This window comes from Panicum hallii, chromosome 2, assembly GCF_002211085.1.
Source record: "Panicum hallii strain FIL2 chromosome 2, PHallii_v3.1, whole genome shotgun sequence".
Lineage (NCBI taxonomy): Eukaryota > Viridiplantae > Streptophyta > Magnoliopsida > Poales > Poaceae > Panicum > Panicum hallii.
Window position 1 is genome coordinate 4,201,739 of NC_038043.1, and position 12,543 is coordinate 4,214,281.

At 48.5% G+C, this 12,543-nt stretch overlaps 2 protein-coding genes across 3 annotated transcripts; both read right to left on the reverse strand.

Moving 5' to 3' along the window:
- Positions 1–3,649: 3,649 nt before the first annotated feature.
- Positions 3,650–5,409, reverse strand: LOC112881626 (putative F-box protein At5g42430). The gene is made up of 2 exons (XM_025946410.1): positions 5,268–5,409; positions 3,650–5,161 (listed from the first exon to the last, which is right to left on the reverse strand). Exon 2 carries the CDS (start codon positions 5,151–5,153, stop codon positions 3,972–3,974), a length of 1,182 nt encoding a protein of 393 aa, XP_025802195.1. The 5' UTR covers positions 5,154–5,161; positions 5,268–5,409; the 3' UTR covers positions 3,650–3,971.
- Positions 5,410–8,722: 3,313 nt separating this feature from the next.
- Positions 8,723–10,473, reverse strand: LOC112880486 (putative F-box protein At1g60370). 2 transcript variants are annotated; one of them, XM_025945122.1, is made up of 2 exons: positions 10,324–10,473; positions 8,723–10,227 (listed from the first exon to the last, which is right to left on the reverse strand). In XM_025945122.1, exon 2 carries the CDS (start codon positions 10,209–10,211, stop codon positions 9,042–9,044), a length of 1,170 nt encoding a protein of 389 aa, XP_025800907.1. In that variant the 5' UTR covers positions 10,212–10,227; positions 10,324–10,473; the 3' UTR covers positions 8,723–9,041. The 2 variants fall into 2 exon arrangements, with proteins under 2 accessions (XP_025800907.1, XP_025800908.1); XM_025945123.1 differs by having other exon boundaries at positions 8,723–10,219; positions 10,324–10,465.
- Between the last annotated feature and the right edge of the window lie 2,070 nt (positions 10,474–12,543).

Sequence of the window (12,543 nt, forward strand, 5' to 3'; positions counted from 1 at the left end):
AGAATATATGGGGAGGAAGCTCGTGCTTGAGCTCTGCCCCTCTCTCCCAGCCCTGGGTCTCCTTTTTTATAATCCAAGAGGGATCTCCACATCGGGCTGTATACAGAAAATAAGTGAGGTGTCCTCTCTAGGGTGACGTGCCATTTATGCATGGGCTTCCTCTTAATGCGTGCATGTGCATGTATCTACCACATGCTTGCATGCAGCACATGCATGCATGCACCGCCCTTCACGCGTGCTTATGTGTGGCAGGAGCCCCATCTCACCTTGGAGTCCGTGCATAAAGTGGGCAAAAGAGAGGGGAAGATAGCTTTTTAATGCGCATGCATGCTTGCTCCATTGATGTTGACCAGTGGTCCTCGTCTTGGGATATTCGTGCATACATGTTAGGATAAGGTAGCATATGGTAGACTTGCATGCCCTTCTATCTTTATTGTGAGAGTTGGACGGTTCTACCAGCCTGCCATGCGACGCACCACCCCATCAGCCATCAGTCTGGGGTTATTTAATAATGCCTGCTCCTACAACTGCTATAGCTTTTCCTTCGGAGCAAAGGAAACTATCGCCTCCCGGGTGCCGAGCTGCACCCCGGGACATGGGGTTATGTGGGTCCATCTTGTAGGCCACTCCCTTCGTTCGTCGTGGTGGTTGAGCGTCTCCATAAATCATCTGCGCAGGTGACCCCCATTCCCTTTACGCCGATAGTAGCCCCCGGCCCTATGTCTGATCAAAAACCCAAGGATCAGGCGTGGGGCCAATCTTCTCCTGTGGTGGACGGCGCCTCGAATGCTATTCCCTTTATAGCGCGACCGGTGTCATCCCTCTGCTGGAACGGTGCCATTGGAGTGGACTTGGTGCGGCCAAAGTCGGTTTCGTGCGACCGGGGTCGGCTTTGGTGCGGCCGGAGTCGGCTTCGTGCGACTGGAGTCGGCTTCGAGCGACCGGAGTCGGCTTTGGTGCGACCGGTTGCAGTAGTGTGCGGGCGCATTAAATGCGCCGTCAGGCGATCCCTTCCTCACGAAGGAACCGCCCCCTCCCGGGGAGGTGCTTGGCCTCCCGCAGTTTTGGATCCTCTAGAAGGCACCTCATTTTAGCCCGTTACCGCAAATAGGCCAAAAGGACCTTTTAACCCACTTGTCCTTAATTTATCTAGGACTGAGGGGACCACCGTTCCCGTGGCGCTAACAACATGGATCCAATTAACCCTTTGAAAAATAGCAGCTGTACCATTAGTTCTTAGACAGCCTTACCTGGGTCGGCAGACCAAAGGCCATCCATCAACCATCATTCGACAGCTGAACAAAGGGCAAATTTTACCAAAAATTCAGATAACAGAAGTTTAAAGTTGAAGCATCAAATTAACCAGCAGTAGAGTGGCAGCATAAATGAAAGATGGATGTAATCGAAGCTGCTTTTACAGCTTTATAAAGATCAAGGGTACGTACAATGAAGCGAAAGGGTATGTAGCCTAGTGATTATAAGAGGCTTAGTAGCACCTTAGATCCTATGTTTGACTCCCTTGTGGGAGTGAATTTTCTAGAATTTAGCGGCTTTGTGCTTTCAGTGATAGGCAATGTTGTAAGTGTCTGAGTTGTTGTAAGTGTCTGAGTTGTACTGTGTAATTAAAAAAATAAAGCACAAAGACACCTACATTTTGCAGTCTTTGTTGGATGAAAGATTTTGGTCACTGGAAATGTTACTATTTCCAGGACAGCGGGTGGAGTTCCTGGAGGGGTACTACCTCTCGTCCAAATGCTGCTAAATTGAATGCATAAGGATAAGATATTAAGATGGCACGATTTAAGGCTTGCCATGGTTGGTGAGGGCCCGATTGTATTTTGTTTCACTACGGAAAAATGAAGGGAATTACAATTATAGATGTTGTTCTTCTTTTAATTACAATTATAAATGTTGTTCTTCGGTTTCTGAACATTGAAGGGGATCACCCCCTTCGTGTCAGAAGGCTCACCTCGTCTCACTGAATGGAGTAGTATTTCTGAACCACCTGGGGAAAGTGGTGCCCTCTTGAGATTGCCACAATCTATTCATCAGTTGGTAGCGAGGAATTATTGAAGGAAAGGTAAACATGGCACCATGAATGCCTGTAGCAATGTGAAGCTCCAGAAGGACTGAAGATATATATGATAGCAGCCTGGAATGAAAGTGATTTCTTGTTCACTGAAGGAGGGCTTTAAAAATTCAGCTTCTAGACAGGATCGAAGAAGCAGATATCAAATTTCAGGACAAGCAAAAGAACTTTTGCAAGCACCAAAGGTCTCGAAGGTAACTAAAATGATGCTAGTTCAGGTGATGCGCCAGTGAATGGTGTTGTATTGTATCCAATACAAAGTTATTCAGGATTGATGCAATATATAAAATGATATGCAAATTCTTAAGGCGCTGGACAAGTTTGACAAGAACAGCAACAAGTTTTCAACTTGTGATGGACTCAGAAAATCGACACTCAGACTTTGGTATCATCAGGGCAGCACATGAAAAATGCTTGGGGTTCCTTTTCTCTTTATACTAATTTTTGCATATTTATTTTCCTACACTCTACAGACAAGCTAAACTCTGAAGTTGTACAGCACGTCTTTGTTTTCCTCTAGGGAAAAAAAACACCATAGTACTGGTCCAACATCAAACTACTCTAGAAGAGAATTACCTTCAAACTCACTTCCTGAAAGTCAACATACAAGTCATCCATGCAAATGCAAACATGGCTTAATTTCATTTGTCTCTTGTGCTTGGAGGATTGGTGGAAGCACCAATGCTATTGAATTTCAACTATACATGAGTGTTACTTCAACACAGGTAGCATGTGCCGTATTCTGTCAAGCCTTTTGCCATCAGAGCTGTAGGCTTGGGCACTGGCACTCTATGTACTATTAGTCTAAATTGGAAGCTTTAAACTGCTGTGAAACACAGTTTAGTTTTTTCTATATAAAATGGAAGCCGGACATCGTTTTATTTACTATTAGTCCGAATCTAAACAATATATATGATACAATACAATCACTAATCTTCCACGACACTTCCAAAACAAGAAATCTCTGCCGTGTCTCCTATTAATTATCTAGACCCAGTTATTCTTCAATAGCATATATGCCAAAGAGAAACAGATCTGGGATACTGTTTAAACCACATAATCAACTAGAAAGCTTTCAATTAATATGAAATCTTTCAGAGTTTCAGTTCAGACTTCTGATTGATAGCAGAGTTGGTAAGACATGGAAGATAACCTTTAAATCTTCAGCATAAATAAACAAACACTGGACAGATGAAAGAAAATTCGCTATTGTAAAATTACTGTCTCAACTGCTGATAGATGCAACAAAGAAATTGTCTATAAAAACTATAGCACATTCATCTTCTGCATCTCTGGCAAACCTGGTCTGGAAACTATATAATTGGGCACCTTTTGATCCTACTATGGAAGTTGACCGAGATTTATATTTAAGCCTTTCTGGTACATTCTCAGTGTTTACAATATATGGAAGATTCGTTTGTTCAGCATAAATAAGCACGTACAGGACTGAGCAACCAAAAACTCATATTTACTAATCACTCGCTACTAAGGCCAAGCAAAAATGATACAAGTATACAAGGTAATTATAATTCTGGAAACACAAAAGGTAGCACTTTAAAGTTGAAACACATAAATTGAGGTCGTAAAATTAAATCAGCATAAGCTGGGAGCATCCAGTAAGATAAATAGCATATGTAAAGATGCCTTGTATAATGTCTCTCAACTAGCATGCAGTATTAATACAACTAGTTCGAGGAAAACAAAAGTTTGAGAAAAAGTACTAATACAACTAAAAAGCACGTGAGGGAATATGTACAAATCACCCAGCAACGTAAGTTAGTTCCAACAAATTTCATTCATCGAGAATACTACATGCTAGCTTCTCCATAAATGGGATCAATCTCCTAAAGAATATGCCCATGAGTACTCCAAAATCAACATTTCAATGCTCATTTGTAAGCTCCAAATTCAAGAAATTGGGAATATATGGAGTAAGAGACCCATAGTTGTGTCCAAGAGTGTGGAAAGCATCCAAATTCTCACTGCCCATGTCATATAACATCAGCTTCTTGTTGCTCTTTCGAGTAAGGAAAATCAAGTTGCGATCCGGATGAATGGCGAGCACGTTGCTGTCATAACCATAATGGCAACTCATTTGTCCAAACAGCTTCAAGAAGCTCACCCTGTGCTTGAGGACCCATCCTTCTGTATCATAGTCCTCAAGAACCCAAATGGACAGGCCAACCCATTTTAAACAGTTTCTTTCCCGTTCCTCAAGACTACCCACACAATGCAGGCGCCCTTGGGATTGACCAACAAAAAGTGGGAAACTGCGCTTATCTGGCCAGGGAACGATCCTGCTCCTCTTCCCTTTGATATCCACCGCAGCTATCAGATACTCCTCAGGACAGAAGGCGACTAAATGCAGCATGCCATTGACAAAGGCACCGGGCAATGGTTTCAGCATGGCTCCACCATTAACCCATTGTTTCCATCCACCTTCATCCTGCCATCGACTCTGTTGGCTTGCCCTGTCACTCCACACCCTGGTCTCAGACGAGTAGGCACGCACCTCAATCTCACCCATAAAATCTTCCTGGCAGATATGGACCAAGTGGAAGTGTGGCGAAACAGCCGGATCAAAAATCAACTCGGTGCGCTCTTCCAGGGGATCAGGAGAGCGACAGCCGGCGCTGGGCACGGCCACCCATTCCTCAGTGGCGGGGTTGCAAACGGCGTAGGCCGGTGCCGTGGCCGGATTCCGGCCGTGCTCAAAGAGGACGAGCCCGTTGCAGGAACCCAAGAGCTTAATGTTCTCGATCCCGGGCAGCTTCGTCAGGAAGAAGAAGGCAGGGTCAACGGGAGGCGCCGATCTCCCCGGCAGGCTGATGAAGCGCCCGTCGAATCCGGATCCGTCGCTGCAGAAGAAGCCTTCGAGCGTCTGGGGGAGCCGCTTGCGGTGGAGGGGGTCGGCGATGAGGTCGCGCCAGGGCTTCGAGACGCACTTGAATCGGTGGATGGACCTCACGGGGACGCGGGAGAGGATCTCCACGACGGAGTCGTCGGGGAGGCCGTCCGCCGCCGTAGTCGCGGCACCGCTCTTGGCGTCGAGGCACTCCTCCATACCGCTGACTGCGCAGATGAGGAGATGGAGAGGCGGAGGAGATGAGCGCGCGCGCACGAGAGAGGGAAGAGAAATACAGCAACTTGGCGAGGGTGGGTGCGAGACGGAGCGTACCTTCCGCCGGAGACTATCGGGATCTCCAGGAGCGCGCCGCCGCCGGCGAGCGTTTTTCTTTATTTGATGTGGCCGCCGGTGAGTTCGTTGGCGAGGGGCTGAGGGCAGTCAGTGGGCAGAGAACCAGAGTATTTTCATGTGGCCGCCGGTGAGTTGGCGTTGACGAGACATGAGGGCATTTCGGGTATTTCTCTCTAAAGTCTAGAGAAGATGCGAGGCCCAGCCCAGTCCCCTGGTACCGCGCCGGGTTGGGACACCGCGTGCAGCCCAGCAGCGCCCAAATGGAGGGCCGGGTCCAGCCTCAACGCAGGCCGAAACATACATTCGGGAAGCCCAAAATCTCGAAATAAACCAAGAGATGCATCGATCTGAATTTGATTTGATTTGATCCTACCCTCCTGTGTTAGGCTACGTTCGGACTTTCGTAAAAGGCAACAACGAAGTACACAACGGGGACAATTAGGAGGTGCCCACCAGACCACAACTTGCTGCACCAAAAGCTAGATGTGTCGAAGTTTCTTCAACATGTGCTTGGTTCTCTGCGTAACCGTAGCTTGTGATGAACAAATCGCCTAGCAGCATAGTCCGGCAAAGACGTACTAGTATGGCAGTGTGTGGACATCGACCTAACACGCTCTAAAACTAAACCAAGAGAAGGGCTGAGAACAAAAACAGCCCCTTTGAAGATTTTATCTTTAATCATTGTGTGGATATTCATCTTTTTAAATTATTGTGTGCTATTGGCCATTTAATCATGTGTGATGTTGGCTACCTTTGATGCTGCCGTTCCAAAAGCTCCATTTGGATCTCTTTCACCTCCAAAAATGATGATCATAGGAAATACGTGAAATGAAACCTCCAGCATAACTCTGAGTTTATGGGCGAACAATGAAGCACAAAGGTACCTACTTTAGAGGTTGAGTTGCTGATCAAGTTTGATTAGTACTTAGCCGGAGCTAGAAAAACACCATAGCACGTTCAGTCCTTTCACACCGTATTCGCTCAAACTCTTGCCATTTTTCAGACGACTGAAGATTTTGAGTTGTAGGAAAAGAGTCATTTGGGAACATAAATTCGAATACAGCGCATAAAAATGGAGAGAGAGAGAGAGAGAGAGAGAGAGAGAGAGAGAGAGAGAGAGAGAGAGAGAGAGAGAGAGAGAGAGTACAAAATCGCCATCTTATAGAACAATGCTGAAAATAGGCCCCAAGTACTCAGCGACAAGCTGACGAGTTAGCTATACAAGTAAGCTCTGCTGTAGCTTTCTGTTTTGAAATTCTGCTACTATTTATGGTTGGAGAATATTGAACAGCACTGAAGAAACAAAAATCCAAGTGACAGTGTCACTCGCTAGTAATGCTTTGAAAAGATATTTCAGTGCAGAAGATGACTAACTCAAGAAACACAAAAGGGGAGAGTAGAAAGCACATTATCATGACTTCATAAAGTTAGGCAACTACATAGATTGAAGGGATCACTCACTTGTCACTGAATATTTCCGAACACCTTGGGAACGTGGCGCCACTTGAAATTGCCACAATTTATTCAGAAAGCCAGCAATCCTGCGTGTCTCAGGCATTGAAGGAAGAGGTAAACATGGCACCATGAATGCCAGTGGCAATTTGAATTTCCACAAGGGCTGAAGGATTGAAAATATGATCACAGCCTGCAAAGGAAGAAGTCTATTTTTGATCATCCAACTATCGCCTTAGTTTGGTTTTGATCACCGAACTGCAAAACCAGACGTCTTTGGCCACCCAACTCTTAAAACCATTCATATTTGGCCATCGGCCGATTTTGGTGGTGGTTTTGCTAACGTGGATGCCATATGTAGGGTCCACCTGTCAGCCCTCCTCCCTCCTCACTCTCTTTTTTCAATCCTCTCCCTCTCTCCTCTCCTATCCCTCTCCTCTCACCCTGCGCCGACCGCCACCCTCCCCCATCCTTCACTAGCGGCGAGAGGTGCTGCAGGAGAGAGGTGCTCCCAATGCGGCGAGATCTCACGCCCGGCACCCGTGGCCTGGCGTGATTTGGCCCGATTCGGCGAGGACGCTGGATCTTGATGCTTCCTTGGCAGGGGAACTCGTGGTAGTTCGACGGGTGGGAGAGCGTTGGGGAGGAGCAGGAGCGCTAGGGCTGGCGCCGCCGCCAGAGCTGACGGAGGCGGGGCAGTTGAGAGCTGCCTATGGCGACGACACGGAGGAGGGCGTGGAGGCGGAGCAGCAGGAGCGCACGCGAGAGAGGAGAGGATAGAGGAAAGAGAGGGGGAGGAGGTCTGACATGTGGGCTCATCACCACGTGGCATCCACATCACCAAAACTACCCAGTAAAACCATCTGATGGCCAAATGTGAACAGTTTTCATAGTTGGATGGTCAAAAATTTCTAGTTTCGGAGTCGGATGGCTAAAACTAAACTTAGGCAATAGTTCGATGGTCAGAAATAGACTTTTTTCCGCCAGTAAAAGAAATTCCGTGATACTGCCAACTGCAGAAGGCCTTGCAGATTCAGCTTCTATACAGGGTTGAAGAAGCAGAAATCAGATTTCAGGACTTGCAAAGCGGAAGAACGTTTGCAAACAGGTAATTAAAATGACATTAGTTCAGGTGATGCGCTAGTGATTATGCTATATGCAAACAAAATCATTCAGAAATCAGAATTACTTCAAGGTGCTGGACAAATTTAGCAAGAACAGCAACAACTGTTAACTTGTGATGGACTCGTACAATCGTCAATCAGACTTTGGTATCATCAGGGGAACACGTGCAAGTTCAACTCTATAGGATTGTTACTTCATGATGTGCAATATTCTGTCAGATGTTCTGACATCAGAGTTGTACGCTTAGCACTGACACTGTATGCATTACTTTCTAAAGCTTCAAACTGCTGTCAAACACAGCTTAGTTTTTGTCTAAACAATATATATGTACAATCACTAGCACTTCTAAAACAAGAAATCTCTGCTGTCTCCGAAATCTCCTATAATTATGTGGATCCAGTCATGCTTCAGTAGCATACATGCAAAAGAAATGGAAACAACCTATTGTTCCATACCACATAATCAACTAGGAAGCCTGCACTTTAAACTTCTGATTGATATCCACTGTTGGAAACATATGGAAGATAACCTTTTTATCCTTCAATATAAATAAACAAACACTGGACAGATGAAAGAAAAATCCGCTGTTAATTTGTACACTAAGTAATTGTAAAATTACAGTCTCAACTATTGCTACAGGAAAATATAATACACTCATCTTCTGCATCTCTGCTGAAATTGGTCTCGAAACTATATAATTGGGAAATTTTTGGGCTTAATATGACAGTTGACTGTAATTTATAGTAAAACCTTTACGATACATGCAGTGTTTACATATATGCAAGATTCGTTCATTCAGCATAATAAGCACATACAGGACTGAGGAAACCAAAAGCTCACAGTTAGTAATCACTGACTAGAAAGGCCAACCCAAAAAAAAAAGTATATAAGATTAGAATTCTGACATTACAAAAGATAGCAGTTGAAAGTTGAAACACATAAATGGAGCTCTTAAATTTAAATCATCACAAGCAGGACAACTTCATTTAATAAGGTAACTAGCATATGTAAAACTGCCTTACACAGATGTCTCTCAACTGAGAGCGAATATTTCCAAATCACCGGCAATGTATTAGCTAGTTCTCACAGATTTCATTCACCCAGGTTGCTAACTTCTCCATAAATGGGGATCAATTTCCCGAAGAACATCCCCATGAGCACCTCAAAAGCAACATTTCAATGCTCATTTGTAAGCACCAAATTCAAGAAACTGGGAACATATGGAGTAAGAGACACATAGTCGCATCCAAGAGTGTGGAAAGCATGCAATTCCTTACTGTCCATGTCATATGATATCAGCTTCTGGTTGCTGTTTTGATGAATGAAAATCAAATCACGATCTGGATGGATGGTGAGGACATTGCTGTTATAACCATCCAGGCAACTCATTTGTCCAAACAGCTCCAAGAAGCTCACCCTGTGCTTTAGAACCCATTCTTCTGTATCATAGTCCTTAAGAACCCAAATGGACAGTCCAGCCCATTTTAAACAACTTTCTTCCCGTTCCACAAGTAAACCCACACAATGCAGGCACCCTTGGGATTGACCAACAAAAAGAGAAGCACAATTGTCCGGGCAGCGAATGACCCTACACGTCTTGCCTTCCCTATCGAACATAGCTATCAAATACTCGTCCAGCATGTTGAAGATGATTAAATGCACCATGCCGTTAACACAGGCACCAGTTGATGTCAGTATGGCTCCACCATTATTAACCCATTGTTTCCAGTCACCTTCATCTTGCCATCGCCTCTGTTGGCTTGCCCGGTCACTCCACACCCTGGTCTCAGACGAGTAGGTACGCACCTCAATCTCACACAGGAAATCCTTCTGCCAGATATAGAGCAAGTGGAAGTGCGGCGATACGGCTGGATCGAAAATCAAATAGGTGCGCTCTTCTAATACTGGATCATGAGAGGGACGGCCAGCGTTGGGCACGGCCACCCATTCCTCTGTGGCGGGGTTCCACACGGCGTAGGCCGTGGCGGGATTCCAGCCGTACTCAAAGAGGAGGAGCCCATTGCAGGAACCCAAGACCTTGATGAGCCCGGACAGCTTCGTCAGGAAGGAGAAGGAAGGGTCGACGGGAGGCGCGGATCTCCCCGGAAGGCTGATGAAGCGCCCGTCGAATCCGGATCCGTCGCTGCAGAAGAAGCCTTCGAGCGTCTGGGGGAGCCGCTTGCGGTGGAGGGGGTCGGCGATGAGGTCGCGCCAGGGCTTCGAGACGCACTTGAATCGGTGGATGGACCTCGCGGGGACGCGGGAGAGGATCTCCACGAGGACATCGTCGGGGAGGCCGTCCACCGCGGCACCCCTCTTGGCGTTGAGGCCCTCCTCCATGTCCATGCCGCTGACTGCGAATCTAAAGAGATAGAGGTGAGGGGATGAGAGAGAGAGAGAGAGAGAGAGAGAGAGAGACTCGGCGAGCGTAGGTGAGGCCGTGAAGGGCGGAGCGTACCTGCCGCCGGAGAGGCGGAGACTATCGGGATCGCCACGAGCGCGCCGCCGCCGCCGCCCGCCGGTGAGTTGGGTGTGGTGTGGCTGTTGTGACTTGTGACTTGTGAGGCACGAGATTTTTGCTATTATGAGACTATGGAGACGCGGCTTCACTGCAACGGGAACCTGAAATCAGGCTTCGGTGGCAGGGGACCGAGACAGGCATCGACTTGCTCGTTTGGCACCGGAAGACATTGATCCCGGTAAGCCTTTTTTTTCTCCCACACGGTCAGACATTTCTACCCCTCCCTTCGTTCACCTTATCTCGTCCCTCGTACGCACGAGCAAGACACTGTGCTCCCGTGACCTTCGAGATCAATCTATGGAGAATCCACAGCGCTCGCCGCCGGTCGCGTGCTGCTGCCCAGCGCTCGGCCCCGCCCTCGCCCGTCGTTAGCGGCCGGTTGCCCGGCGCTCGGCCTCGACCCGGCTGCCCGGCGCTCGGGCCCGTCTCCGCCCGTCGCGAGCGCCCAGCTGCCCGGTGCTTGGCCCCGCCCATTGATAGCGCCCGGCTGCGCGGCCGCCCGGTGCTTGGCGCCCGCCGATCGCTAGCGCCCGGCCGCCCGGTCGTCCGGTGCTTGGCCCCGCCTCCAGCCCGCCCGTGGCTACCGGCCGACTGCCCGGCGCTCGCCCCCGCCCCCAGCCCGCCAGTCGGTCGCCGCCATGCCTGCAGGCTCCGAGATGTCCCAACACAACAAAGGACATATGAAAAATATGCGATGATAGGAAGAATATACATACAATGATAGTGGGTGACCCCTCTGCTTCTAATACAGCATGAATTCTCCAAGGGCACTCCTCTCCCTGACTATTCTCACCCCGACAGAAGCCTCTGTATCGCCTCGTACTAGTACATTCTATGCCTAACTCAAATTCTCTCTGAATCGCATAGTGTCGCATAGCAAGCCTAAACACTTTCATATTTGGATACAAAATGCCAACTCTCATCACTGGATTCAACATGCTATACATGCCCGCCCTCTCCTCCGGTATGTACTCACGATACCCCATGGCATCATGGTCATCAATATTTTCATTTTCAGCACTTCCTCCATCTCTGTTTTCAACTCTAGCCCTTGCCTTTTTTTCAATTTCATCCTCTTTCTGCAATCCTAGTTTAGCATACATTGATTTTTCACTAAAAACTCCACGTGTTCCTTCTTCATCCCATCTAGGTTCAATTTCCAGTGCATCCCAATCAATTTGTGATGGTTCAACAAGTGCTAAAGGCAATGCCTCATCCTACAATGAAATTGAAAAGCTTTCTCTATCAATTGACAATCAAATGGAACCAACATTCTGCTATGGACGCCAAACAAAACCCATTCTCACCTCTCCCTGTTGGACAGTACTTGAGCTGCTGCTATGAACGCCCGCTTCGTCGCACGCAGTGTAGCCCGGCGGCTCAGCTGCCACGACGACGGGAACCGGCGGTGCCGGGTCTGTGCTCCCGTCGTCCAGGGGGTGCGGTGGGACTGGGTCCACAATGGGGGCGGCGCCGTCCGGTGGCACCACTGCCAATGCCTGCCAGAACTCGAAGTCCAGAGGGATGAAGCCGCCCGCCGGAATGCCGTCGCTGCCGGCCGTCGGCAATGGGGGCGGCGCCGGATCTTGCATCCTTGGTTCTGCGAGGGGCGCTGAATCTCCGAGGCCGCAGCGGGGATGGACCAACCGAGGTGGAGCTTCCGAGAGCAGATCCCCTGCCGCCGGAACGCCGTCACCGCCGGGCGGCGGCAATGGAGGCGGCGGCGGTTCTCCCATGGTGCGGCGCGGCGGGAGAGAGAGGGAGTGACCGAGCGACCGAGCCTGCGAGCGTCTCTCACCACGGTGAACGAAGGGAGGGGTAGAAATGTCTGACCGTGTGGGAGAAAAAAGGCTTACCGGGGTCAATCTCTTCCGGTGCCAAACGAGCAAGTCGATGCCTGTCTCGGTCCCCTGCCACCGAAGCCCGATTTCAGGTTCCCGTTGCAGTGAAGCCGCGTCTCCATAGTCTCATAATAGCAAAAATCTCGTGAGGCACTGGGCTCTTCTTTCCACACGCGGATGACGGAGACGAGGGCCGCCATTTCTCTCCAGAGCCTAAGTATGCAAGGCCCAGCCCAAAACTGGAACTGGCCTAACCAGGCCCGAAGAAGATCCTGGTACAGCCCAAACGACCTGGTACAGCCTGAACGCGGCCCAA